This window comes from Hylobates moloch, unplaced genomic scaffold (assembly GCF_009828535.3).
Source record: "Hylobates moloch isolate HMO894 unplaced genomic scaffold, HMol_V3 SCAFFOLD_20, whole genome shotgun sequence".
NCBI lineage: Eukaryota > Metazoa > Chordata > Mammalia > Primates > Hylobatidae > Hylobates > Hylobates moloch.
In genome coordinates, this window is record NW_026652295.1 from 3,111,705 (window position 1) to 3,137,296 (window position 25,592).

The window sequence follows — 25,592 nt, forward strand, 5'->3', positions numbered from 1 at the left end:
AGCCTGGCAGAGAGCAAGCTGGGCATACAAGTGCCTGACCGCACTCTCCTCTCGCCTGAGGATCTACAGCTGGTGCTCCCCACTGGCCACACTCAGCCAGGAGCTGGCGGGCAAGGGGTCCTCTGTGGAAGCCCATACTGGCCAGCTTCCCAGGGCGGGCTGGGGAAGGAGGCGGAGGGCTGCTGCAGTAACGAACACAGTGAAGAAGTGAGCGCATCCCTGGGGCCACTGGCCATCGGCCCGCCCACCCACCTGAGCTAGTGGATTCTATACCAATACCCAGTGAACATCCCCAGACAAAACTTGGTGTCAAAAACAGTAACTTTTTAAAGAAAGAAGTGTACTACTTAAATGTTACTAAATGCTGACTGCAGCCTTAGGAAGCATATTATATGACTTGATCCACTTCCCCTGCAGCCGTGAAACAGGGCCCACAGCCGAGAGGTCTGGAGTTCCCTTTAAATGGGTTTATTTCCTTTTAAGCAAGGCTCAAGCAGGGAGTCAAATGCCAGAAAACGGGGTTGGAAAATACCAAGCTTTCAAACTGAAAGGGAAGCCCATTCAAAATGTTCAAAAACTACCACTCAGGTGGCCTGCCCCTGATTCCCAGGGCACCCCCTCAGTCTTGCCCATCTGAGGAGGAACCTCAGAAAAGCAACTGCAGAGAAATGGTTTGCGATGTCAGACTTCTGGTTACTCTAAGAGCAAGACACAAACTCTTTTGTCCTCAGGCCTGGTGTGTGATCAGGGAGACCACATCACATGTGTGTACAAGAAGAAAGTTAAGAAAACAATCTTTAAACATTTAAACTGTTACAGACTGGTTCATTCATAAAAGTCGATTTTTACTTTTCTATTAAATTATTTATTGAATAAGGACACTATGACCCCAGTCGAGTCTGCATTTTTTTAGAAAGACAGTGACATGGATTATATTAGTATAGTTTTCTAATCTATTTCAATGTAGATTTCTGGGAAACCATATATTTTAGACCAATATAGCTCACACTAGAAACCTGTGAACTCAAGTATTTGGTTTAAAAAATAAACCCCGTGTTGCCTCTACCAAAGAAAGCCCCCAAGAGGCCCCCTGCATAGGTCTCCAGAGATCACTGACTGCTTCTCTGTTGCTGTCCACAGAGAACGTGTCCATGAGAAGCACTTGCAAATGATGACGAGGCAGATGTCAAGCACACAGGAAATCACATTACATGTCAGCTCAAGGAACTCCCAAATAGACGCTGGGTTTTGGAAGAAATTTTCCACATGTGTAATGTGACCCTCTGCTGCTGTCCGCCCAGGCACTTGCCTTGGCCAGCATTCTCAGTTAACTGAGGTGTAGAGGTCACAGAATCTACAGAATTTGTTCCATACCACTCTGGGCCCTTATTTCATCAAGGCCAAGATGTCCTGATTCACAAAAAAAAAAAAAAAAAAAAATCCTTTAAAGATAAAAGAATGTAAGCTGGGGAGACAGTTACACTACGCCTCTCTCCTGAGCAATCTCGCTACTTGAAAAACCTGTCGACATTGCACGATTGCCTCCATGCTTAGACACATCACCGCTGCTGCCCCTGTGACCACAGAACGCCTTAAATAAAAGCACTGCGGCATCCCGGTGGAGCGGCAGGCTCTGAGGCCACGTGGTGGCTGAGTTTCAAGTCCCGGCTCTCCAGCTTAAAGCTGAGTGAACTTGGAGATTTTACTTACACTTCTGTGCTTTTTCAACTGTAAAACACAGGTAATAATAGCATCTCCTGTTAGGGGTGTTGTAAGGAGATGTTAATGTATGGAACTACTTAGCATAGTGCCTGCTACATGGTAATCTTCCAGCTGCTAATGTTATCATTATTGCATATGCATTCTCACCTCTGGCCACCACCCTCCCCTGCCCACAGCGCCCATCTGTATTACCCAAATGCTCTTTATGGCTCAAGGTGCAGCTCCCTACAGACCCCACAAAGGCATCTCCCGGCCAAGCCAAGGACTGCCCCTCACCAAAATCTACGTGACATTTAGAGGTGCTAATAAGCATTGCCTGATTCATTCAGCTCACATGGGGGAAGGGTCTTTAGCTCCCCCATCCCCTATTTTTTAATGCATCTTCTGCATCTGCCCCTTAGTGCATCCACCCGCTGGAACCCTGCACATAAGTCTTCAAGCTCTTTCTAATGAAACCTCAAAGGTTAGAAGTAGATGGGGCTGCAGGCTGGTTTTGCTATATTCTAGAAGCTAGAGAATTGCTTTGAATTTAAATTCACCCTTCCAAATGATCTGCTACATGCATGGGCCATTTCTCTGAGCTCTGCATTCTCCACGTGGCAGCTTTGGCCTTCTGCTCTGGCACTGGGAAAAGACAGTCATGGTAAGCTAACACTGACTACTTCTCTTTAGCCAGCAAAGGCGTACTGTGGCCTCCAAAGGTTCGTGCGGCGGGCACATTGGTACTCACCAGTCAGCAATGCATCCAGTTATTAGGTAGCCAAAGATTAATCCAACCAGTAAGGAGAACTTAGCGATATGGACCTTCCAGGCATTATCACACACAAGATCCCACTAGAGAGGGGCAAATAGAAAATAAATCAGAGAGAAACATACACAGAGCTAGTCGTACTCAATTATAAGGGCAATACAATAACTCTGCAGGGACCACAGCACCGTTGCCAGTACCATGCCACATACGCCAGTCAGAGTCTCTTCCACGTTTTTGAAAATCCAATGAGACATATAATTTGCCCACAAAAGGAAATGTAACATTTTAGTCTGGGACAGATTACAAGTCTGCAAAGAATGATTCAGGAAGTCTGGGGATGTGTATTCTTCTGTCCCAACCACCACAGGAAATGTAAACTGAGGCAGAGGTGGGCAGCCACAGAGACCAGGCATCCCTGAGGACCAGTGGTCCCTCACCATGAAGAGCTGCTCCGAGTGCCCAGGGGCTGGGAGACCCTGACAACTTTCTGCATGGGCATCGTGATGACATGAGGAGGTTAAAAGTAACTTTTGCGTTTTCATCCCGAAACATTCCCCAAACTTTACGAGGAGTCTTAAAAATAAAGGCGAGCATTAGTAGTAAATGCTGAAATACGAACTTTAACTAAACATTCTTTTTTGTCCTTGGAAGTGTCCCTTGCGTTTTCCTACGCTTCCCTCTAAAGCCATCTGCTCTCCTTGGAGAGAAAGCCGGTCAATTAGCAAATACAACATTCAGACTATTGTATTGTTTAATAAGAAAAATACAAACAAATACAAATCTTCTCATTTTTCTTTTCTCCACTTGCAGAATCAGGATATAAACCCCTGTTGGTTCCCTCTAAGTGATGTGTGTCCAAGGTGTGGACTCGAATCCACATGCAGCTTTCCTCTGGGCCAGAGGGGCAAATAAGCAGGGTCCCTCCTGGCCAGGCCATGGAGACGCAGAGCTGGGGGTCTAGATGCCCCTGCTTCTGCCGCAAAGAAGTGGGCAAAGCTTCTGGTCTGGACGCGCAACTCCAGGTCAGTGGAGACAGGGGTGGGGTGGTGCAGGGAAGCAGCTGAAGAAATTCACGCCAATGCATTTGGGAACGCCAGAGTGGGAGGTGTTCTGGGAACAGAGGCAGGATTGGAGGGGGTGGGGAAGATGGAAGGTGATGGGCTGACCCCTGCTCCTAGTTCTGTCTTCTTAGATGTCTCTCCCCGCCCCTTGTCTCTATGCTACCCAGACTGCAGCACAGAGGATCCTTAGAGGGCACTGTAAGCTCAGGTCCTGCCCCATGTTTCCAAACTTCCAGAGCCTTATCGAGGCCCCTGAGACCACAGCTGTGGTTCTAAGCTTCACTAAAATTCAGGAAAAGCCAAGCTCTGTGTCAGTGGATACAGGGAAAGGTGCCTGGCTGGGATAAGTAGAAAGCCACTGCCTGTCACAATGTCCCCACTTCTGCCCTGGACTCCTTGGGACACACACTGGCTCGCCGATGTCCCCAACACAGGTATGGCTTTCCAGAGATCTGAGGAGGGTGACTTCTTTTTCTACCCCATCTGCTTCCAGAGTGATTTGCAACTCCAGGCCCAGGAAGAAACGGAATATGGGAATGTAAGCACAGACTGCACAAGGGCCTCACCAATAAAAGAAGGCTTGGAATTTGCTGTTGTCAGGGTTTATTCATGAATTTGGGGAGCAGGGCACTGATGGTTGCACAGATTCTTAAGAATTCAGACACAGGAGCTCCTTACAGGGTTAACTTCCTTCCATGATTGCTCCAGTGGTCCTCAAACTGCTACCAGCAGCATCAGCACCACCTGGGGACTAGTTAGAAAAGGCAAGTTCTTGGGTCCCATCCCAGGCCCACTGAATGAAGACTCCTGCAGGTAAGCACAGCAGTGTGGTTCAGCAAGCCTGCCCCGCGACTCTGAGAACTACTGGCCAACACTGCCCTGCCATTTTGAAGACAATGAATGAGCTTCACTGTCTTGGGCTGGGGTTCAAACAACTCCCAAGAGCAGGGAGAAGCAAAAACGCTGTAGGAACCATGCAAAAGACTACTGGCTGCTGCTGCTCTGCCCTGCAAATGCAGGGTTGTACAGCTAGGTGATGAGTTCAGTGAGCTTTTGGAGGCAAGCCTGGAAAACGAACATTCACGTATGTATGCTGTTTCTGGGAAAAAATGTATTTTTGATAATAAAAACCTTTCACCACGCAACCTATTTCTAACTTCAGGAATGCAGGTTTTGCCTTAAAACGTGAGTGACAGCTTCATAAATCACGGGGGGTGCATATTCTGTTTTTCCAGCTTGGTTTATACACTCTGGGAGAGGCGGTGCTCTCAACACCTGTAACCACTCATCTCCCAGTTGCATCATGCCTTTGGGAGCCTCAGCCGGGCACAATCTTGGCAGGAGAGGAACACATCCCGACCCCAGGTTGCTGCTGGGGAGAAGGGCACCAGCTGCTGTTTCGATGGCAGGGAGTCATTTGAAATGCTTTCATGTCTCAGCCAAGACTTCCCATTGATGAGTTTACTTGAGGTTAAAGGATGCAAATGAGTATATTATGCTTCTATGAGATGGCCAGGAGGCAGAAGAAATTTTAATAAAGCATTTAGGGGACTGGAGGAAATTGCCAAAACTGTTGTGAGTTCAGCCACCTGAGCAATGACCAGACCTGGCCTTGGGCAGCCATGACCCCATTAAGGTGCTAGCTAATAAGATGTTCAGTGGTCAGCCCTATCCATTAACAGTGCCACAGTGGAAAATGAAGACAGTGGAGGGAGACTGAGCCACTCACATGCCTGGTAGGGAGAGGAAGCCTGGTTAGAAGTATTGCTGGCTCCACAGTTCCCAACCTATGGGCTTCCCCCTGGGGAGGGGGTGCAGGAAACCCAGGGCAAGGCAGCCACCTGCTACCTTAAACCCTCCTCAACTAGGCACAAGAATAGACAGCATATCTGAAGCAACAAGTACACCAACTGGATTCCCAGGCCCAGTAAGTTTACCACGATAAGGGTTACTCACGCCTGGGGATCCACCTGCAACACCACCCTTGCCATCCTGGAGGCACCGCCGTTTAGCAGGGTAGGGTGGCGCTGGGGGAACCCATGGTGCCGACACCCTTGTTTGACTTCTACTTCTGGTATTGACAAAATGTATCGGGAAAAGAAAATATGTTCAGACACAGTATAATCTCCTAAAGAATTTCAGAAGTATGAGGAAGCTTTGAGGTCACCTGGCTCTTGAAATTTGTTCACATTGCTCTAGATAAGATATGGCAACTGGTCATGTCACTGACCAGCTGGGTAGGCAACATTTAAAGCAATTTATAATATTTCAGATTAAAAAAAATATATAACAGGAGTAATGTTCTAAAAAGTACAAAACCAGAACTTAATGTAATGGGTTTTGTCTCTGATATTACCCTTGTCGCCTCCCTCCCCATCAAATCAATCACCAATTCCAGCAGGTTCTACCTTTCAAATATATCCTGAACATACCATCTGTGCTCCATTGCCCCCACAGACACCCCGATTTATAGGGATGGGGTAGGCGCTCACTCATGTGATTCCAGTCTCCTTCCAGTGTGTGCTCCTATAGTGTGGGCTGGGAGGCCAAAAACAATACTTCCAGATTCTGGTACACCTATGGTTTCGAATGTGATTTTGGTCCTGCCAATGAGGTGCACACCCCAAAATAACTTTCTGTGTGCAACGTTGTTCTAATTTCCGGATGACTTGAGTTAGGAAGAGAGTTAAGAGGGGAGGAAGGGAAACATCCGTTTTGCTGGTCAGATCTGGCAAGGGTTGGGTGGTCTGGGAGCCAACAGTTCTGGAGGTGGCTAAGGAGGTGTGATCTTGGAACCCGTGGTTGGGACAATGACTTTCTAATTCTTCAGCCTCCTAATGGAGGCACAGTTCCCTGGACAGGCTAGCTCTGCTGGGAATCCTTCCAGAGACCTGTTTACAGTTGCTCTAGCAACTCAGTAAGCACTATTCCCTGTATTCAGTCCCCATCTCCTGAAATACCAGAGTGGCTTCTGTCACTTGCAAATTGAACCTTGTTCTCTGGTCAAATTTCCTTGGGATGGAATTTGCAGGGGGTAAGCAGACAAGATAATGCCAAGTCACCATCCATCCTCCCTCTCCTGAACTAATACAAGAGTCTCTCTGCATTAACTCCAACCTCCCTCAAATCCGTTCCCTAGAGAACAATGAAAAGCATCCTTTAATGAAGCTTGTTAACACCTCATCAGCAGGTTTAACAAGATCATAAAAGCACTAAAGTTATGGACCCATTTCATAATCTTAGGCTTGCTTGCTTTGTCATTTTTCCAAGACCAGGGACATTCATGATGATGCCATGTGACGCTTCTGAGCCATGACTAAGTGGTGAGACAAATGACTCCAGAGTGTGTCTACGTTTCACACACGTTAGTTGCTACGTGTTCTGGCAAAACAAGAAAAAAAACAAAAACTGTGGAGGCACAGAAAATCTGGTAGACTGTTTTTGTACCTATATAGTTTAAGGATAAGCTAAAGAAAATACCATTAGTATTATTTTGAAAGGAATAATTGAATTGCTTGACTTGCCAGAGTGGAGAAACATTCATCAAGGAAACTCAGAAAATTTCTAAAGAAGATGGAAAATAAATGGGAGATAAAGAAAACAATCTTATTTTCCACAGTAATGAGTTCTATGATAAAATGTACAACAAGAATATAAAAAATTGGAAGCAAATAGTTTGCTTCTTTAATTTTGAAGTGAAGATAAAATCTCTAAAGAGAAAAACTAAGGGGGAAAAACTACCTAAGGAAACAACTGGTAGATTTTGTAACAGTTTAACGATTACTACTTTACTATTAATTACTATTTTTAAAATCTGCACATCAAAAATACAATAAGCAAAATTATAAAGACCTAAATTTGTAATATATATCCACTTACATATCAATATACACCAATACTGCAACCAGAAATTGAGTTAAGCACCCAGATGATTAACCAAATATGAAACACAAATAGTTAAACACTTGGGAAATGTTTGATTTCACTAATGAAGACGGCCGGCTGCAGTCGCCCATGCCTATAATCCCAGCACTTTTAGTGGCCAAGGTGGGAGGATCACTTGAGGTCAGGAGTTCTAGAACAGCCTGGCCAATATGGTAAAATCCTGTACTAAAAATACAAAAATTAGCTGGGTGTGGTGGTGTGTGCCTGTAATCCCAGCTACTCAGGAGCCTATGGCACGAGAATTGCTTGCTGGAAGACAGAAGCTGCAGTGAACCAAGATTGCACCACTGCACTCCAGCCTGCGTGACAGAATGAGACTCAAAAAGAAAATTTTAAAAAAATTTCTAAAGATGAAGGAGAAACAAAGAGGTACCAATCTGTACGAGGAGCATAAACTAGGCACTGTTTTTTCTGGAAGACAATTTGGCAATATGCAGCGCGTTACTTTAAATGGGGTCCACTCTTTATCCCAGCAATTCCCTTTCTTGGAACTTTATCTCAAGTAAATTATCAGAGACACCCACAGCGGTCCCTATGTAATGATTTTCACTGTTTGTAACTTATCAGAGCAAAAGTTGAGAACCTGACTAAATGTCAATGATACCATAGCACCATTAAAAATTTTCGCTTTTGAAAATGAATGATCGAGGAAAATGCTCATGATATAATTGCATGAAAGCTTCAGAATGGAAAAACGGTGACTAGAAGAGATGTTTGTATATGCAGGAAAAGTTAAAAGAAGATATTCCAAAATATTCTCTAAAGAGTAGAAATAAGACTGAGTTTTATTTTCAACTTTATACTTTTCTTCACTTTTCCAAACTTTCTACAACGAATCTATAAGCCCTCAAATGACAGAAAAAAAATGCAGGGAAAAATAATGTAAACTCCCACAGTGGTAGCGATGGTGGGGAGGCAAAGACAAAATCATTAAAAAACAAACCAACAAAGGAAAAACCTTTTCGCCTTCTCGGAAACACGTATTTTAAGACAATCCTATAAATCAGGCCTACAGGAAGCTTATTCTGAAAGTGACTGGGAACAAACCACGTCTTCACAGCCTGAAGGTTAAGCATGTTAATGCTCACTGACTAAAGCGAAAAGTGGTTTTTAGGGAAGTGAATGAAAATTTTCCCCCAAGTTTCATCTTTTGTAGTGGAGATCCCCATTTGAAATTGTTCTATCAGCAAACCATGAGGGTTTTACCAATCGCTGTGCACACTGTCTGTTCTAAAGCTGAGCAGTGTCAGTTGAGATAAAAGAAAATATTTCTGTTCAGCCCTACAAAGAGGATAGTACTGCTTAAAACTTCAAAAGCTTAAGTAAAACAAAGTTCCTGACTGGGTCACAGGAATTTAGAGAAATGTAGGGTCAGCATTTTTCCCCCCTAAAATAGAGTTTCAGCAGCCTCTCATGAACCAGTGTTTTATATACCATGGATGTGCTGTGCTCTGCACTTCTTAACTGCAGACAATAGAAATGGCAAGAACACACACACAGAGTCCACCCTGGAAGATGAGTCACAGACGGACAAAAGAAACACCCTCCACAAGCCAGGCTGATGAAGCACATTAGCTACGATTAGTTTCTCAACATCTAGGCAGCCTATGCTACCTAAATGTGTTTTTCAGTATTTTAAATCTAACAGTTGACAGATTTTTTTTTCCCCTAAAAGATTCCATCAAAACTCAAGATATACTGCATGACTTGAAAACCTCAAATTACTCTCTGCTTTTTGCCTCTAAGCTCATCCTCCAATTTTAGGAGGTTTGCTGTCAACAGTAGCCAACACAACTGCCAGTGAGAGTTGGCATCGTTGCAAGCTTCCTTGAGTGACATAAGGAACATCCTTGGGCACTCCCGGGAAATTTTTTCTTTTCAATTTTGTTTCTCTGTTTTTTAATGAATATTACTTGCTGCTCAAATTGCTCCTCATCTTTCCTTTTTTCTACCTTAGTGCTAAAATAATAACCATGGCACATTGAGGGGAATAGCCAGAGCAAAAATAGATTGCAAACCGTTCCTGCTAGATGGAAGATACACCCGAACTCTAGCAGACCTGCATTCTGAGCCTCTCTAAGGAAACCCATCCCGGAGCCACATCGTGAAAGCTGCTCACATTTCTTAAACTTCACGTAGTCCCATTTTAATGAGTAATGTAGTAATTTTCGATTCATTCGAACCTTTAAGCAATAATTTATTTTTTTTGTCTTTTTTTCTTCAAATGACAATTCTACTGCCCGCTCCTCTTCTGCGCAGTGCAGCCTTCCTGGTGGGAGAGAAATAGAAACTGCTTCATGTACTGACACTGGGGCTTTCCTGGTTTGCACTGAATTTGATCATTTTTAAAGGGCTAGAGACGTAGAACTTGAAAAACAGAAAAAATTACCACCTGAACACATCCTCAGCGATGTGTAGGATTATCTCTGAGGGAAAAATACAATGAGTCACTTTTCTTTGTTTGTTTCTTTTACTTTTTCTTGAAGGAAATAGGGAGGTGTATCTTTCTGAGCAGAGGTTTGCATATTGAACGTTCTTATTCTTTTTGTACAGGGCCCTGGTGGCATTTGGGGAAGCTGAATAGATGCCCACAAAGCAGTGGAGATAATTAATAAGCAATGCCCTTTTAGCTACCAAAACCTTGAAGAGTCTTTCCAAATTCTGCAATGTGTATTTTACTAACGGCCCTCATCAACTACCTCTAAGAAAGGAAATTAAGGGTAAGCCCTGTAAATTAAAAAGGAAGGAGGGAGTGGGGAGGAATGCAGGGAGGGAGGGAGGAAGGAAGGAACCCCACAGATCCCTTAGCATCAAAAGGGAGCAGCTATTAATGCCCTGCAAGAAGTCAGCACACAGGCTTCCAGCAACTCATTTATATGAAATAACTTGAAGACCGTTAACTTGAGAAATTCAAAAGTTGTCTCAAGTGTTACTGGAGGGTATTTTCTAGTATAACACAGCGTGTCAACAGAGCTGGACTGCAGCATTAACATTTAAGATGTCCCCATCGATTCCGGAAGAGAGCCAGGGGTAGGGAGCTTCTGCTGGGAGCCTCAGGGGATCTTTGAAATGAGAAGACTGTAATGACCCAGGTGATCCATCCCGGAGAGAACTTGGAGGGTGAAGGAAAGTCATCTTCCACTTGCTGAAAACAAATGCCTCAGTGGCTTCCCACAGCCGTAGGCTATGGCCTTGTTGTAACAGGACACTGTTACCTTCCCTTTATGGCCGGAGTCACCTGTCACCTTCTATTCTTCCCATTTGCAAACTGGCTGCCATCAATTCCGGAAGAGAGCTAGGGGTGGCTGCCCCCACCTACCTCTCTCATCACTACCGCCTGCCCCAAACCCTGCCATGACCCAGCCTTGCCAAAGTGCTCACAGCTCCCCAGAGCCTCCACGCCCTTGGCCCACATTGCTCTTCTGTGCCCCACTCCCACAACACCCTCATTCTCCCACTCCAACTTTTCTGGCTTGATGCCTGCTTTAAAGGACAAACCTCACCACAACCAAAATGATTTAACATCGTATATCACCTGTCAGTCAAAGTAGGACCGATTTTCTGTACTGCATGCATTTTTTCTTTCAAGCAACACGTATTACTTTCGCAAGCACACAACCAAGTGAAAAGGGAAAGGGGTACAAAATTACAAATGTACAAATGAAAATGCTTCTCTATTTCTATAAAGTTTAATAAACTCCATTGAGGGGTATCCTCTCCGAAGACCGTATCAGGAGCCTCTTCTCTGTGCCTCTGAAGCATCCTGTACTCATGATAAAACACGTAGACTGTTCTTACAATATACCATAATTGCCAGTTTACAAGTCTTTCTTCCACTAGCTCAGGGGGCGGCAATCTGTAACCCACAGGCCAGACACAGCCCTGCTGTGTTCGTAAATAAAGTTTTATTGGCACGCAGCCGTGCTCCTTCATTCATATATTCATTTGCAGCTGATTCGGCACTACAGCAGCAGAGTTGAACAACTGAAACAGAGCCCACATGGCCTACAAAGCCAAAAATATTGACTATATGGCCCTTTTTAGAAAAATTTTGCTGACTCCTGCACTAGGCTACAAGTTCCTTGAAGAAAGGGACCATGTCTTATTCCTTCATGCCTAAGCTAACGCTCAGAATGAGGGAGGGGCAAAGTGTTAACGTCAGGTAGGAATGACCCTCCCAGAAGTCAGAATGCTCCTGTGTCCACCTGTATTCGCTGTGCTCTGCTATTTATCTTCTTTATCCTCTTTCTGTGATTATTTTTCAAGTATAATTTAATTTAAATAATACATAATTATTATACCAAATTTATATAGGCAATATAGTTTTTAAATGTTTCCACCAAACTTTTCTCTATTGGTAATTTTCCTCCAGGGAAAGATATTTCTAGTTTTATTATAAAAGCCAATAGAAAATTGGGTATACGAGAAATTTATTTAAAACGATGAATTTTTCTGTTTTTTTTTTTTTTTTTTTTGAGACAGAGTCTCGCTCTGTTGCCGCCCAGGCTGGAGCGCAGTGGCACATTCTCGGCTCACTGCAAGCTCTGCCTCCCAGGTTCACACCATTCTCCTGCCTCAGCCTCCCGAGTAGCTGGGACTACAGGCACCCGCCACCACACTCGGCTAATTTTTTGTATTTTTAGTAAAGACGGGGTTTCACTGTGTTAGCCAGGATTGTCTTGATCTCCTGACCTTGTGATCCGCCTGCCTCAGCCTCCCAAAGTGCTGGGATTAGGGGCATGAGCCACCACGCCCGGCCAAATAATTCTCTCTTAATAGAACAAATCTATGGCATTAAATTAAGCTTTGTTCTAGGCAAAGAAAGGAAACTAAGATTCATTAAGTATCTACCCTGTGCTAGGGACTCTGCCAGCTGCTTTGACTAAGCACCCTGACAGCACAGCAGGCCCATTGCATGGACATTATTACCAGTGCGTCCATTTCACAGATGAAGAAACTGAGGCTGAGAAGTGACGCTAGTCCAAGATCACGTGTCTCTTACATACATTATAAATCTGCATCTGATTGAAACTCAGGTTCTTTCCCCCAGTAAGCTCAAAGAAACAGCCCTAGTTCATACAAACACAACTCTCTGGTTTGTATTAACTTGTTATAGGTTATAGCATTTGTCTTGACAAGTATTCAATACACTTTATGTGCATATAGAAGCAAAGTAGCACACTGAAAACAGGACAGGCTTTGGTGTTATTTCATTGTTACAGTGACTAAACAAATAATAATTTGTCAAGGGTCTGTGAATAGCAGATATTTGACACATCATGGCTGTTTAAGATACTAATATCGCAGTATCTTTTTTAAATAGAATTTTTAGTATTGAAATGCTGAAAAAAGTTATGATCAACTCCCTATTTTAAAAACAAGGAAACTGAATAAGAGGTGAAGTGACTCGCTCAGAATTTAAAAAGCTTGTAGCCAAGCCAGTCTTGAGCAGAGCGCAGGTTTCCTTGGGCTCAGCTGCTCCATACCAGGCTGCCGTGGAAAATGTCATTTTCAGACAGGGTGACCTGATGCACAGGGACGCATGACTCTCCCAACAAATTTCACAAGTCAGTTACTGCCAAGCCAGGACAACTGCTAATCTAATGGTCAGTGTAGTGGTACTACCTTCATTCTAGTCCCAAACTCTTACAACAGGAAGGATTAGGAAAAAAAAAATTAACATTTTAATTGAGACCCACTCTTAGGCTTCCTGCCAAATACTCATCTTTTTCTGTAACATATGAATCAGAGTACCTGAGATGGTAAGCCAGTTTTTCTACTGTTTCAACACTGGTCTAACCATCTTGAAGAGGACATGATACCTTTTTCTTTCTTCTTTTTTTTTTTTGCTTTATTTAGCTCAAACTACAAGCCAGTACAACCGTGGATCTAAATGATGACCTTTTCCATGAAAACAGCTAACACCAACCAGCTACAAACAAGGTACACAAAGCTCGAGGCTGCCACATCCCAAAGTGACTCAACTATAGTAGGTCTCAGCTGTAGTAGGTGTGACTACTACTACAGGACAGCATAATCCTTCAGGTTTTTACCCATTTGGCCTTTGTCTTCATTGGGTTGGACTCTGGCTTACCATTGTCTCTGAGGAAGGGCATTCATTGCATGGTAAGCGAGAGCCTGGTCGCATGGAATTCAGAGCCTAAAGTAGGGTCTGAGCCAGCATGCAAATGTGCTGTCAAGCACAGCTGGGATGCAGGCTAAGAGCTCGGAGTTTGAGCCTGATAAGCCCCAGTTTTATTTCTAGTTTTGCCCCACAATCATCAGGGCAAGCTTTTTCACTGTGTGGGGGCTCAGTTTTAACATCTATGACGTAGGAGTCACAAAACCTTCACTATAGGGTTGTTACAAGAGTCAAAAATAACATCAGGAATGTGCCTGGTGCAGTAACCGGCACAAAGTGATTATTACTCATTAATTTTGTCTGTCAGTTAAGCAGGTCCTCGGGGGCTTATGTCTGTTGGTAAGTAACATTTTGGATCTGAGAGTAATAAAACTACTTCAAAAAGGGTTTTGATTACTTAGAGTCGGAGCTACTCATTTTAGCCTCACCCTTAACTGACCCAAATTAAGGGGTATTTTACTAGTTTTACATCCTGTCTGCATAGTCAGCACCAGATTAGAAAGTGGGCCAGACGAGGATGGAAGATGCCCTCCCAGGAGCAGCTGTGTTCACAGCTGGGAGGTGCTGAAGGAGAAGCGGGTCCAGGTCTACCCGGGCTCTACTGTGCTTTCAGGTCCTCCCACCACCTCTCAGGATGCAGTGCCCTTCACTTTAACCTCCTCAGCAGCATCCTGGGAACAGCAACAGCTTCGTTTCCAACACTTCCTGCAATCCTTCCTTAAATATACTATTTTTCTGACCAAAAGAAAAAAACACAGTAGGATGGTTCTCAAAAGCTGACACTATTACACCCAACAGTGTGTTTTTATTTTCTTCCTTTGAACTAACTATTAATCTTCTGAAAACACCGTGCCAAACTGGCAGCATGACAGCAGAAAGTGACTGTGCAGTCTGGCTCCCGGCCCCCGCCCTCTGGTCGGGAGAGGAAGAAGGTCGGCTGCACCAGAGGTAGGGTGAGCCAGGAAGGCTCCTGACCTTCCACTTCAGTGCCTCCGGCATCCTGGGGACAAGCGGACTGAGAGGCAGCTCTCTAAGAGTTTCCTCAGATAGAACCTCAAAGCATCCTTACGCCAAAGCCAGGATCACTACCCTGAGAACTCACCGGGGCCTGGCCAGATGCGTATGGGACAGGGAAAGGAGCAGAGAACACATGTCACAACTCAAACCTCAGTAAGTGGACAGAGAAAGGGAACAGAGACCCTCTCATGCCAAGGAAGCTGCAAAGCTGCCCAAGTTGCGGCCCTTACCAGAGTCTCTGATCGGACCTTCCTGCCCCTCCTCACCCTCCAGGCTGCTCAGAGTGGTACAGTGTTTTAATACTGGTGACACGCCTGGGATGGCCAGCTCCTGAGGGGACATCCTTCTGTTACTTGTGGAGTTGGAATTACAGGACTTGGAGGGTGTGAACTTTTGGGGGAACTCCAGGGATGAACATGAGAAGGCCTTTCTGCTGTAGTACTAACTGCAATCAGTGTCTCGGGCTTCACGGGCTTGGCTCTGCATAACAAGCCAGGGCACCTGAACTCCATCCCAGCCCTGCCAAAATAATTCTCTCCATTCACTACTGACGCGGCAGAGCGGGTTTGACAAAGCCTGCTACAGGACAGTCAAGTTGATCCATTCAGCATTCCCCAATTCTTCCTTCTGTCTCTCTCAAAGGCAAATAGACAGCAAAAGACAAGGTAAAAATATATTAATAAAATTAACGATCCAATAAGGAAGCCGTTCACAACTGGACTCTCCTCCCTGTGTAGCTACATTTGAAAGACACACCCACTTCTAAGCCAGCAGTTGAATCTTTTTTTGAACGTGGCATGCCTAAAAGGATAACAATAAGTGCTCATCTAAAAAAGGGAGTAACTGGCTAATTAGCGATAACATTCAGTGAAACAAAGTTAAGCTGGTGTCTCATTTTCAGCACTTCTCAGAGCCTTTAATATGTTAATGTGCATCATGAATCCTGAAGAGGGGGCTCTGTAGAATGCATTTTTTCAAATGTATTTGGCTTCGGAAACCCTCTCCCTCCTACACACTTTCAAAGGCACGTCTGGGCTGCAGAACACGAGGGACGTTGCCACGTATATTTTGTTTGCCCCGCATGACCTAATATGTGAACACAGTGCAAAATTATAACACGCGGAAATTCTGGGATTTTAAAGGTCTGGGGTAAAACAGTCCTGTCACCCCTGACAATCTACCTGAAAGAAGAGAGGGGGGATATGCATGTACATCAAAGGATGTTCACAAGAACCAGAATGTTTTTCTGCCTTTGATCCGAGAAAATAAAAATAACTATTTTCCTGTCTTCTCAAGAGTTTCTAACTGCTAATTGGTAAGATATGGACAAACATTGAAAACGCTAAGGAAATGGTCTGCAAAAGGTCAACCACAACAAGCAGCAGTCAACTGTGTAAAATTCCACTTCCTTGAGAACAAATCACAGCCCTGCATGTCCCCACCTCTCTGCAGAAGGACAGTTGCTCCATTAGCCCAAGGCCAGGGCTGATTAGGAAGTATGCAGGCAACGATTTAGCCTATGTTATCCTTTAAAAAATAGTCTGTTGACCCCCCAAAAGCAAAAACAGGGACATACAAAGATATTTGCACACCCATGTTCATAGCAACCCTGTTCACAGTTGCCAAGGGCTGAGAGAAACTCAAGTGTTCACTGACGGATGAACAAAGAAACAAAACATGGTGCATGCACATGATGAAGTATTATTTAGCCTGAAAAAGGGAGGAAATTCTGACACAGGCTACACATGGATGAACCTTGAAGACATGCTAAGTGAAATAAGCCATCATTAAAGGACAAATATGGTATGATTCCACTGATATGAGGTGCCCGGAGTAGTTAAATTCATAGACACAGAAAGTAGAATGGGGGTTACCAGGGGCTGGGGTGAGTGGGGATGAATTATAGTTTCATGGGGATATAGCTTCAGCTTGGGAAGATGAAAAATTTCTGGAGATGGATGGTGGTGATTGTTGCACAACAATGTGAATGGCTTACACTGAACTGTACACTTAAAATGGTTAATTTTATGTTATATTTTCCCACACGCACACACAAAAAAAAGTTTAAAGAAAGTGTTATATTCAGAAAATGGGCTAGCCAGGATCCCAATTAACTTAAACATGGATGGCAGAGCACTCTGAAGAGAATCCTGGATTAGGCAGCAGAAAGCACAGAGCAGCCAAGGTCTTCCTGCCTGTTGTCTTACGGGTTATATTTATGAGCAAATCTCCAAGGTGCAGCCCTCTCTGACATCTCGTCTCCATTGGCAGTGAGATGTCCTTTCTCCCCAAGCTTGTCCATGGGTGAAAGGATCGAAGGATGTTGCCTGCCAAAAGGAAGAGTGACCAGACTGTCCCCCTCCCTCAGTCACCAACCCCCTTGACTTCTCACATGTTCAAGGCAGGCCACCCCAAGCTCTTATGTCCTGGCCTTGTGTAAATACGTTTTCTTCCTTTGTGCCACCACCCAGTCCCCAGTATTGTGGGCCAGGCCCCAGGAGGGACTGCAGACCAGTGCCACAGTCTCAGTGTTCCATGACTATTTATTGGTCACCTACTGAGTGTCAGACCCCAAGGAAACAGTAGTGCAAAAAGTGCTGTCCTTGCTCTTTAGAGTTTGGGGCAGGTCTAAGAAAGGATGATGCTGAGGGGTAAAGAGTAATGGCAGCAGACACACAGAAGGTGCTGTGAGTGTGCCCTGGCCAGCCCTATCCATGCCGGGAAGACCAGAAGGGATGAGGCTGGAGGGGAGTGGAGAGGAGTTGTTTGTGTTAGAAAACACAGCATATGGCCGGGCATGGTGGCTCACGCCTGTACTCCCAGCACTTTGGGAGACTGAGGCGGGTGGATCACATAAGGTGGGGAGTTTGAGACCAGCCTGACCAACATGGAGAAACCCCATGTCTACTAAAAATACAAAATTAGCTGGGTGTGGTGGCATGCACCTGTAATCCCAGCTACTTGGGAGGCTGAGGCAGGAGAATCACTTGAACCTGGGAGGTGGAGGTTGTGGTGAGCCGAGATTGCATCATTGCACTCCAACCTGGGCAACAACAGCAAAACTCCGTCTCAAAAAAAAAAAAAGAAAGAAACAAAGAAAAAGAAAACACAGCATGTGTGAGGGTTGAAAAATGTGGGGCAGGCTCAAGGGAGGCTTCCAGGAGGGAAACCTGCACCTGGACTGGACACTGAGTGAGAGTGGGCGTGGGGGCAGGTCCTGTGAGGACACACCCTGCACCCATGTCACAGAGTGGAATGTTAATCAGGACTAGACTTAAAATGCAATTAAAATGTTAACTCAATCAAACCTTATTTGGGGCTTTCGGTTGATGCTACTGTTGTTAGAAATATCCTGATCAAGGATCACAGCCTTTCAGAAAAGGAGGACCAAATTCCTGAGCCTGGCTCTGCAGGGGACAGGGAGGGGAGAAAGGGAGGGAGGGCTATTAAAGGGTCAGCCTTTCAGAATCACCTATGGGTGGGCATGAAGTTTGTGGGCTATTGGCCAGTCCTCAATTAACAGGTTGAAGTTATGGATGAGCTCAGAGGGCGTAGGGTCAATCCTATCAGTCCTTCGTACCTTAGTGTGAACTGCTTTCATCTCTTAGCTAAAATTAGCTGCCCAGATATTTTGGTTTTGGAAAGTAGGAATAGAGAGGAAATTTTGAAAAAGAGGTCATTTGAGAGCACCTGAGAAGCACTCCTAAATGAGGAGATGTGGAATAGCCGGGGCCAATATGAGGCCAAAGGAGGAGGGGTTCTGAAAGTGAGGGCACACGGCAGACAAACGTGTCCACAGCTCAGGTGGCCAGCTGGGGGCCACAAAGACCGCCATTTGCCAGGGCTGACCTCGGTCATTTCCTATGAGCTTCCATACTTCTGTTTCAGAGGTCTAGAGTTAATGGTTGGGAGATTGCAGGTGGTTGTATAATGCATTGTAGTTGTTGGTTACATGACTGTCCTCTGAGCGCCACTGGGAGCTCTTTGCAGAAAAGGGCTCAGATTAAATGCATATCTCAAAGTACACACTCTGCTGAAAGGGAGGGTCACATCCATCATTTTCTGTAATCCCCACAAAGCTTTATGCTATAGGTGTCATCTCCACCTTGGAAATTAGGTTCCAGGGGGCTGCGTAATCCCCAAAGTTCCTCAGTGTAGAGGTGGTAGTGCTAGGGTTCAAACCGGTTCTCCTGCAGCTGAGCCCAGTGCTCCTTGCCCGCGCCTCTGCTCCCTGGATCTTCAGTCACTGTGAGTCTGCGGCAGGAAAGCTCTGTTCCTCTGCTGAGTGCATGCTGGCTCCTTCCACAATCACTCAGGCTTTGAGGGTAGGCTGGCTGTGAGACTTTGAAGAAGCCTAAGTTTAAAATAAATGTTTAATGGTTTTTCCCCAAATTCTGAAATTGCTTTTGCAGAACCTAAAGGAACCAATCTTCCTTGCTGTTGTGTACAACTGCTCTTCAGCCCACTGTAAAACCAGGCAGAGGGAGGACTTCCAGGAACGCGTCTCCTTCTAGCTCTCCGCTTTGGCTCGGTAATTTCAGTAGCCATCATGATAAATGCATCATTTATGTGGAATATTTGGGGGCTTCGAAATTCTAAACTGTTACCCTAATAAAAGCACACCATCAGTTGTTTAACCTGCTTTCAGAGGAATGCAGTTCGTCTCAGGATGACACACGCACGCAAGCACAAACATGCTTCCTGATGAAGTGCAGAGTGGCTTGCAAACTTGAAGCCCTGGGAAAATCTTACAAAAAGCACTGAGCTTTTCATATGTTTAAATATTGTGGAAATGCCCATGTACAGTTCATTGCCCTTTTTAAGGTTTTTAGCAAGGAGCAGGCAAATCAGGAGGCCCGGCCCTTCTTCTCTCACTAACTCACCCCTGTTGGGAAATACTTCCCCAGTGGCCTCCGGAACCTTGTGAAGGGAACGTACAATTCTGCAGGGCAGGTTCCATCACAAAATAATTCCCCTCCTTGGCTTGAAACCCTACAAGCTGGGGCTTTGTGCCTCCTTGCAGTTAGCTATGGGCTGGATGACAACAGAGGCCCCACCTGTTTTGCTTGAGTTTCGCTCAAAAGGCTTGCCCAGGTCATTCTTACAAAAAGGGAGGATAAAGAGGTCTCCATCAAACGCTCACATGCAAGAGATGCCTACAGAGAGGCGGGAGGGCCTGGCTGCCAAAGCCACTCTCGTGTGCTGCAGGGACAGGAGGAAACTCCTCAGAACAGCTGCTAAGTCACCCTTGGGACACAAACAGCAGCTGACTGGCAGTGCCACCTCCAGGTGGCTTCTCCCTGCCCAAATGGTACTAGCACCATTCCTACGGCCTCCTTATCAGCCCTAGGGAGTGAGTCCCAGAAGCTGTGGGGCCACACAGGGGCCACAAGTCTCTAGGGCCAGGGATCCCTGTCCCTAACACATGGTAACCCCCTCCCCACATTCCTCCCATCACTCCTGCTTCCTACCCCAAAAATGTTGAAAAGAAAAAGACGGAAACTTGCCTAGCTTATAAATAAGTCAAGACTTTTCACTGGCTGCCCTGATTCTGCCAATCAACTTTTAAATATTAGAACAGAGGGGTAGCCAGGAGTGGAAAGGATTGACAATGTTCAGCTTATAATGTGCACAGCAGTCTATGCATAATCACCACAGATTGGAAACAACCCAGTGTCCATCATCAATGGAGAGAGAAACACAGTGTGGTCTACCCATGCAGTCGAATGTGGCTCAGCAACAAACAGGAACAACTATCAATGCGCACAGTACCACGCAGGAATCCAGGGATGAGACTGACACGGCGGACCACAGGCTTCCTTCATATAACCTTCCAGAATAGGCAAAACCATGCTATGGGGATAGATATTAATGCAGCGGTTGCCTAAGGGGTGGGCTGACTGGAGATGGGTGGTGCAGAATTCACTAGGGTGAGGGAAATATCTTAATTTAGGGGGTGGTTGATGGGCATATATACAAGTCAAAACCTACTAAGCACTAAGGTATACACTTAACATCTGTCCATTTTACTATGTGGTCATTATGCCTCCACTTTAAAAAATCTGTGAAAGCTGGGTATGGTGGCTCATGCCTGTAATCCCAGCACTTTGGGAGGCTGAAGTGGTGGATCACCTGAGGTCAGGAGTTTGAGACCAGCCTGACCAACATGGTGAAACCCCGTCTCTACTAAAAATACAAAATTAGCCAGGTATGGTGGTGCATGTCTGTAATCCCAGCTACCTGGGAGGCTGAGGCAGGAGAATCACTTGAACCCGGGATGTGGAGATTGCAGTGAGCCGAGATCACGCCACTGTACTCCACCCTGGGTGACAGAGCGAAACTCTGTAAAACATAAATAAATAAATAAATAAATAAAGAGCTGGGTGCGGTGGCTCATGCCTGTAATCCTAGCACTTTGGGAGGGCAGGTGGATCACAAGGTCAGGAGATCGAGACCAGCCTGGCCAACATGGTGAAATCCCACATCTACCAAAAATACAAAAATAAGCGGGGCATGGTGGTACCCGCCTGTAATCCCAGCTACTCGGGAGGCTGAGGGAGGAGAATCACTTGAACCTGGGAGGCAGAGGTTGCAGCAAGCAGAGATTGTGCCACTGCACTCCAGCCTGGGCAACAGAGCGAGACTCCATCTCAAAAAAAAAAAAAAATCTGTGAAATTATTTAAAATGGGTCCAAAGACAGGGCAGAAATATCTGATGGATTGCAAGGAGCATCAGTTTTTTGTTCCTCCAACAGCACAAGGTTAGGCAGCAGATGGGAGGAGACGCGAGGGGTGTGGCCAATCCACCAACAGAATAACCGCAATGCCTGGATCAATCTCCAGGAGAGGAGGCATTTGATCGTATCCTCCCTTGTGCTTAGGAAGTAGATCTCCAGGCCAAGAGCTCAGAAAAGAGATGTGAACGAGTCACACAGATGCCATGTCAAGGTCTGAGGTTCTTAACAGGTGTGCTTATGGGCTGCCTGTCAGTTCCAAACAGGAGCCTTACTGTCACTATATCAAAAGCAAGAAAAATAGCCCCAACCCATCCACACTGCTCCATAGAAACCTGGGCGGAGAACCCAGGCAACAAGGGCGCTGGGAGCGGCTGCTGGGAGTGAAGGACCCATGCTGGAAGTCCCCTGCCCAGAGGGGCAGTGTGCAGGGGCTGGGATTCAGGCTGCTGGGGTCCAAATCTCAGCTCCAGCAGGTGGCTTAGCTTTGCTATAAGCCACAGAGAAGCCCACTTCTCAGGGGGCTGTCAGGATTCAGCCATGGCATCTGTAAAACACTCAGCCCAGCCAACCTGCAACAATGAACTCTTCCTCCCCTCCCTTCTCTTTCCCTTCCCCATCTCTTCCTCCTGTTTCTCCCCACTTCCCCTCTCTTCCACCATCCCTGCTCCCCTTCCCCTCTCCCTCTCCCGTTTCCCCCTTTCCTTTCCCTCCTCCTCCCCTGTGACGGGGACCCACACTCCCACCCCTGTTCCCAGCTACCTCTCCTACAGTGATGGAACCTGCCCTTCCCTCTAGTACCTGCACCCTTCTGTCACCACCTGGATTCTGAACACGGCAGCCAACTCCCATGGAAGTTCTGGCAGCTACCTTCATTTGCACATCTCTGATTTACAACAGACAAAGTGGACGGAAAGCCCACTTACCACAGAAGTGACATGAGAACACACTCAGCCCACGCTCCAGAGATGCGACTGCCTCCCTTCTCCCTGAAGGGACCTTGGGCAGGTTGAAGTGTGTCCACCCTGCCCCTAACAAGACATGCTGGAATCCAAATCTCAGAACCTCAAAACGTGACCTCGTTTGGAAACAGGGTTTTCACAGAGATGATTCAGTTAAAGCCAGGTCTCTAGGGTGGGCCCTAATCCAACATGACTGGTGTCCTTACAAGGAGAGATGAGGACACAGACACACACAGAGGGAGGACCACATGGGGACAGAGGGAGAAGACACCATCTGCAAGCCAAGGAGAGAGAACTCAGGAGAAACTGACCCAGCCCACACCCGGATCTAGGACCTCCAACTTCCAAACCTGTAACAGAATACATGTCTGTGGTATTTGTTATACAGCCCAGCAAGCTCATACAGCATGAGAATGAAGCCAGGGCAGAGGATGACCTAGAAGAGAACCAGAAAGAACTGGAGATTGCAGCCCGTCCTATCTCTGGACTTCCAGAAATGTCATCTATACTTTTTTTTTTTTTGAGACGGAGTCTCACTCTGGAGTGCAATGGTGTGATATCGGCTCACTGCAATCTTTGCCTCCCAGGTTCGATTCTCCTGCCTCAGCCTCCTGGGTAGCTGGGATTACAGGTGCCCGCCACCACGTCCAGCTATTTTTTGTATTCTTAGTAGAGATGGTGTTTCACTATGTTGACCAGGCTGGTCTCAAACTCCTGACCTCAGACGACCTGCCCGCCTTGGCCTTCCAAAGTGCTGAGATTACAGGCGTGAGCCACCAGGCCCGGGCACTTCTGTATTTTTTAAGGCCAGTTTGATGCAGGGGTTTCTGCTACTTGCAGCATCCTGACTGACCCCCACCAAGCTTTCAAACCCTTCGCAGTCTTGTGCCATTCTCTCCTCCTAACTGAAATAAGTGTCTTCTCCCGCTCCTTCCCATTACAGGGCGCACATGCCAGGGATTCCCAACTCACTCTCTTCCCATCTCCGTGCGCAGTGCACCGCTCTGCCAGGCTGACTCTTTTGGCCCCGCCTCTGTCTCCCGGGACCACCTGTTCTCCAGGCACACTCACAGATCCATCCTCCCTGTCTCCTGCAGCTCCCAGCACAGTGCTGTGCACAAAGTAGCGGCTCAATAAACATCTGAATGTTACACACTGCTCAGGACATGCCTGGTGCAGTATTTTCCCCACATAATTTTGAACTATAAGATTAGACCACTGTGTTTACTATACAGAGTCAAACAGATCGCAAAAGAAAGGCTGCTGTGTGTCGTCGCTTCCCCATACTCAAGGAGAAAATGCCTCCTGAAGACTTAAAAACCTCTTTTCAGTAAGATGATCCACACATCTTCAGTCTGTAAATTCCCTGGTAACCTTCTGGCTGTCAAAGGTCATTTCAGCTTCGCAAAAACTGCTATTAAAAATGAGATTCATCGTCAAAATTGCTGTTGCCTTTCCTCACCACCCTCCCATTGGTCACTTATCTAAGACTCTGCCCCAAAAGAACTATAGTTATAAACGATTAACAAGAAGGCAAATGAGAAATGAATTAAACAGAGAAACCACTTGCTTATACTTAAATCAAACACATTATCAGCCAACACATAAAACCAAAAAAAACCCCAAAACAAAACAAAACCACACACATCAAAATTCCCTCATAGTCTTGATGATATCCACTTCTGACAAGTTGTTTCTTATGGGACTTCCCAGAAAAATATTACAAATAAGTCTTCTTTTAAAATGAAATAATAGGCCAGGCGCGGTGGCTCAAGCCTGTAATCCCACCACTTTGGGAGGCCGAGGCGGGCGGATCATGAGGTCACGAGATTGAGACCACCCTGGCTAACACAGTGAAACCCTGTCTCTACTAAAAATACAAAAAAAAAAAAAAAATTAGCCTGGCGTGGTGGTAGGCGCCTGTAGTCCCAGGTACTCGGGAGGCTAAGGCGGGAGAATGGTGTGAACCCAGGAGGCAAACCACTGCACCACCTGGTGACAGATGAGACTCATTCAAAAAAAAAAAAAAAAAAAAAGAACCTACTAGATTTTTTTTTTTTTTTTGAGACAGAGTTTTTTGCTCTTGTTGCCCAGGCTGGAGTGCAGTGGCACCATCTCGGCTCACTGCAACCTCTGCCTCCCAGGTTCAAATAATTCTCCTGCTGCAGCCTCCCAAATAGCTGGGACTACAGGCATGTGCCACCACTCTCACCTAATTTTTTCATGAAAATTTTGATGACTCCAGGAAATAGAGTTCCAGAAACCGGTAAGCCCCGGACAGGCTCCTGTGGGAACCCATCACTTTCTTGCATTTCGCTCCCTCTGGCCAGATGGGCTCCAATTGAACATCTTTGTTGCCTGCTTGAAAGTAGCTCTGAGAGTCAGACATGGGCTCCTGCCAGGACACCCAGCTAAGTCTCCCCTGCCACCACCACCATTGACAGCCATGTGCTAGAGGCACCAAGAACATCAAGAACACTCCAAAAGGAAGACAACGCTACCAAGCCCAGGGCCAAGAGAGTGAGACAAGGCAGACAGTGCTGCGATCATGTAAGCAGGACCCATTCTGCTGGGGAAGGGGTCGCTCTGGTTACCCGAGGGGGCCCCGGCCAGCAGTCCAGCTAATACCTAGCACGTTCACTTTCGGAGCCGGCAAAGCCACGAGGTGCCTGCCTCGGCACAGGTAGCAGATGTTTCGCTAGGACTGGATGATCCATCAGGCTTGCTGCCTGCGCCCCTGGAGGGAGCCAGCCCGATCTATTACTCAGCAAACGTAAACAGTGCTTCCATTCAGCTCTGGCCTCCAGCGCTTGGTGTCTGTGTCCCACGGGAGAGCTCCAGTTTCCTGCTGCTGACAACACTATAAAACCACCGTAATAGGAATTAATTATGGAAAAGGCTAGTTTGAATTAGAGACATTTTGAAAATAAGTACCTTTTACTTCCAAACAAACATTTCCTTTTCTAGTAATTAACCGTTATTCTAAGTAGAGGTTCAAAGGATCTACTTCAAGGAGTGACTTGGTCATTAGCAACATTCATTCCTGTATAAATATACTATGGCCCTTTTCCCAAACATGCTTTCCTAGGTGGGCTAGCCGTGCCTGCTGCCTGCTGAGCTTTGTTTATCCCATAACGAGCTCAGCAAACCCTTTCTTCACAGAGGGCAGGGAACCGTGGCTGCCTCGTGGGAATTCCCAGCAGGATGAAACACCCCGGACTGTGGGTTAAAGAGCAGAGGTCCCACTGTCCCACCCCA

General features: G+C 46.0%; 1 protein-coding gene across 3 annotated transcripts in view; it reads right to left on the reverse strand.

Annotated features, from left to right (window-relative positions):
- Positions 1 to 25,592, reverse strand: part of SLC22A23 (solute carrier family 22 member 23) — a 185,730-nt gene that overhangs the window by 143,731 nt on the left and 16,407 nt on the right. For 2 of the 3 annotated variants that reach the window (XM_032140432.2, XM_032140431.2), the window contains exon 2: positions 2,453 to 2,556. The exons of the other annotated variant lie outside the window; for it this stretch is intronic. In XM_032140432.2, coding sequence (XP_031996323.1) covers positions 2,453 to 2,556 — 104 coding nt within the window. The remainder of the gene's footprint in view (positions 1 to 2,452; positions 2,557 to 25,592) is intronic. 3 annotated transcript variants of the gene reach the window in all.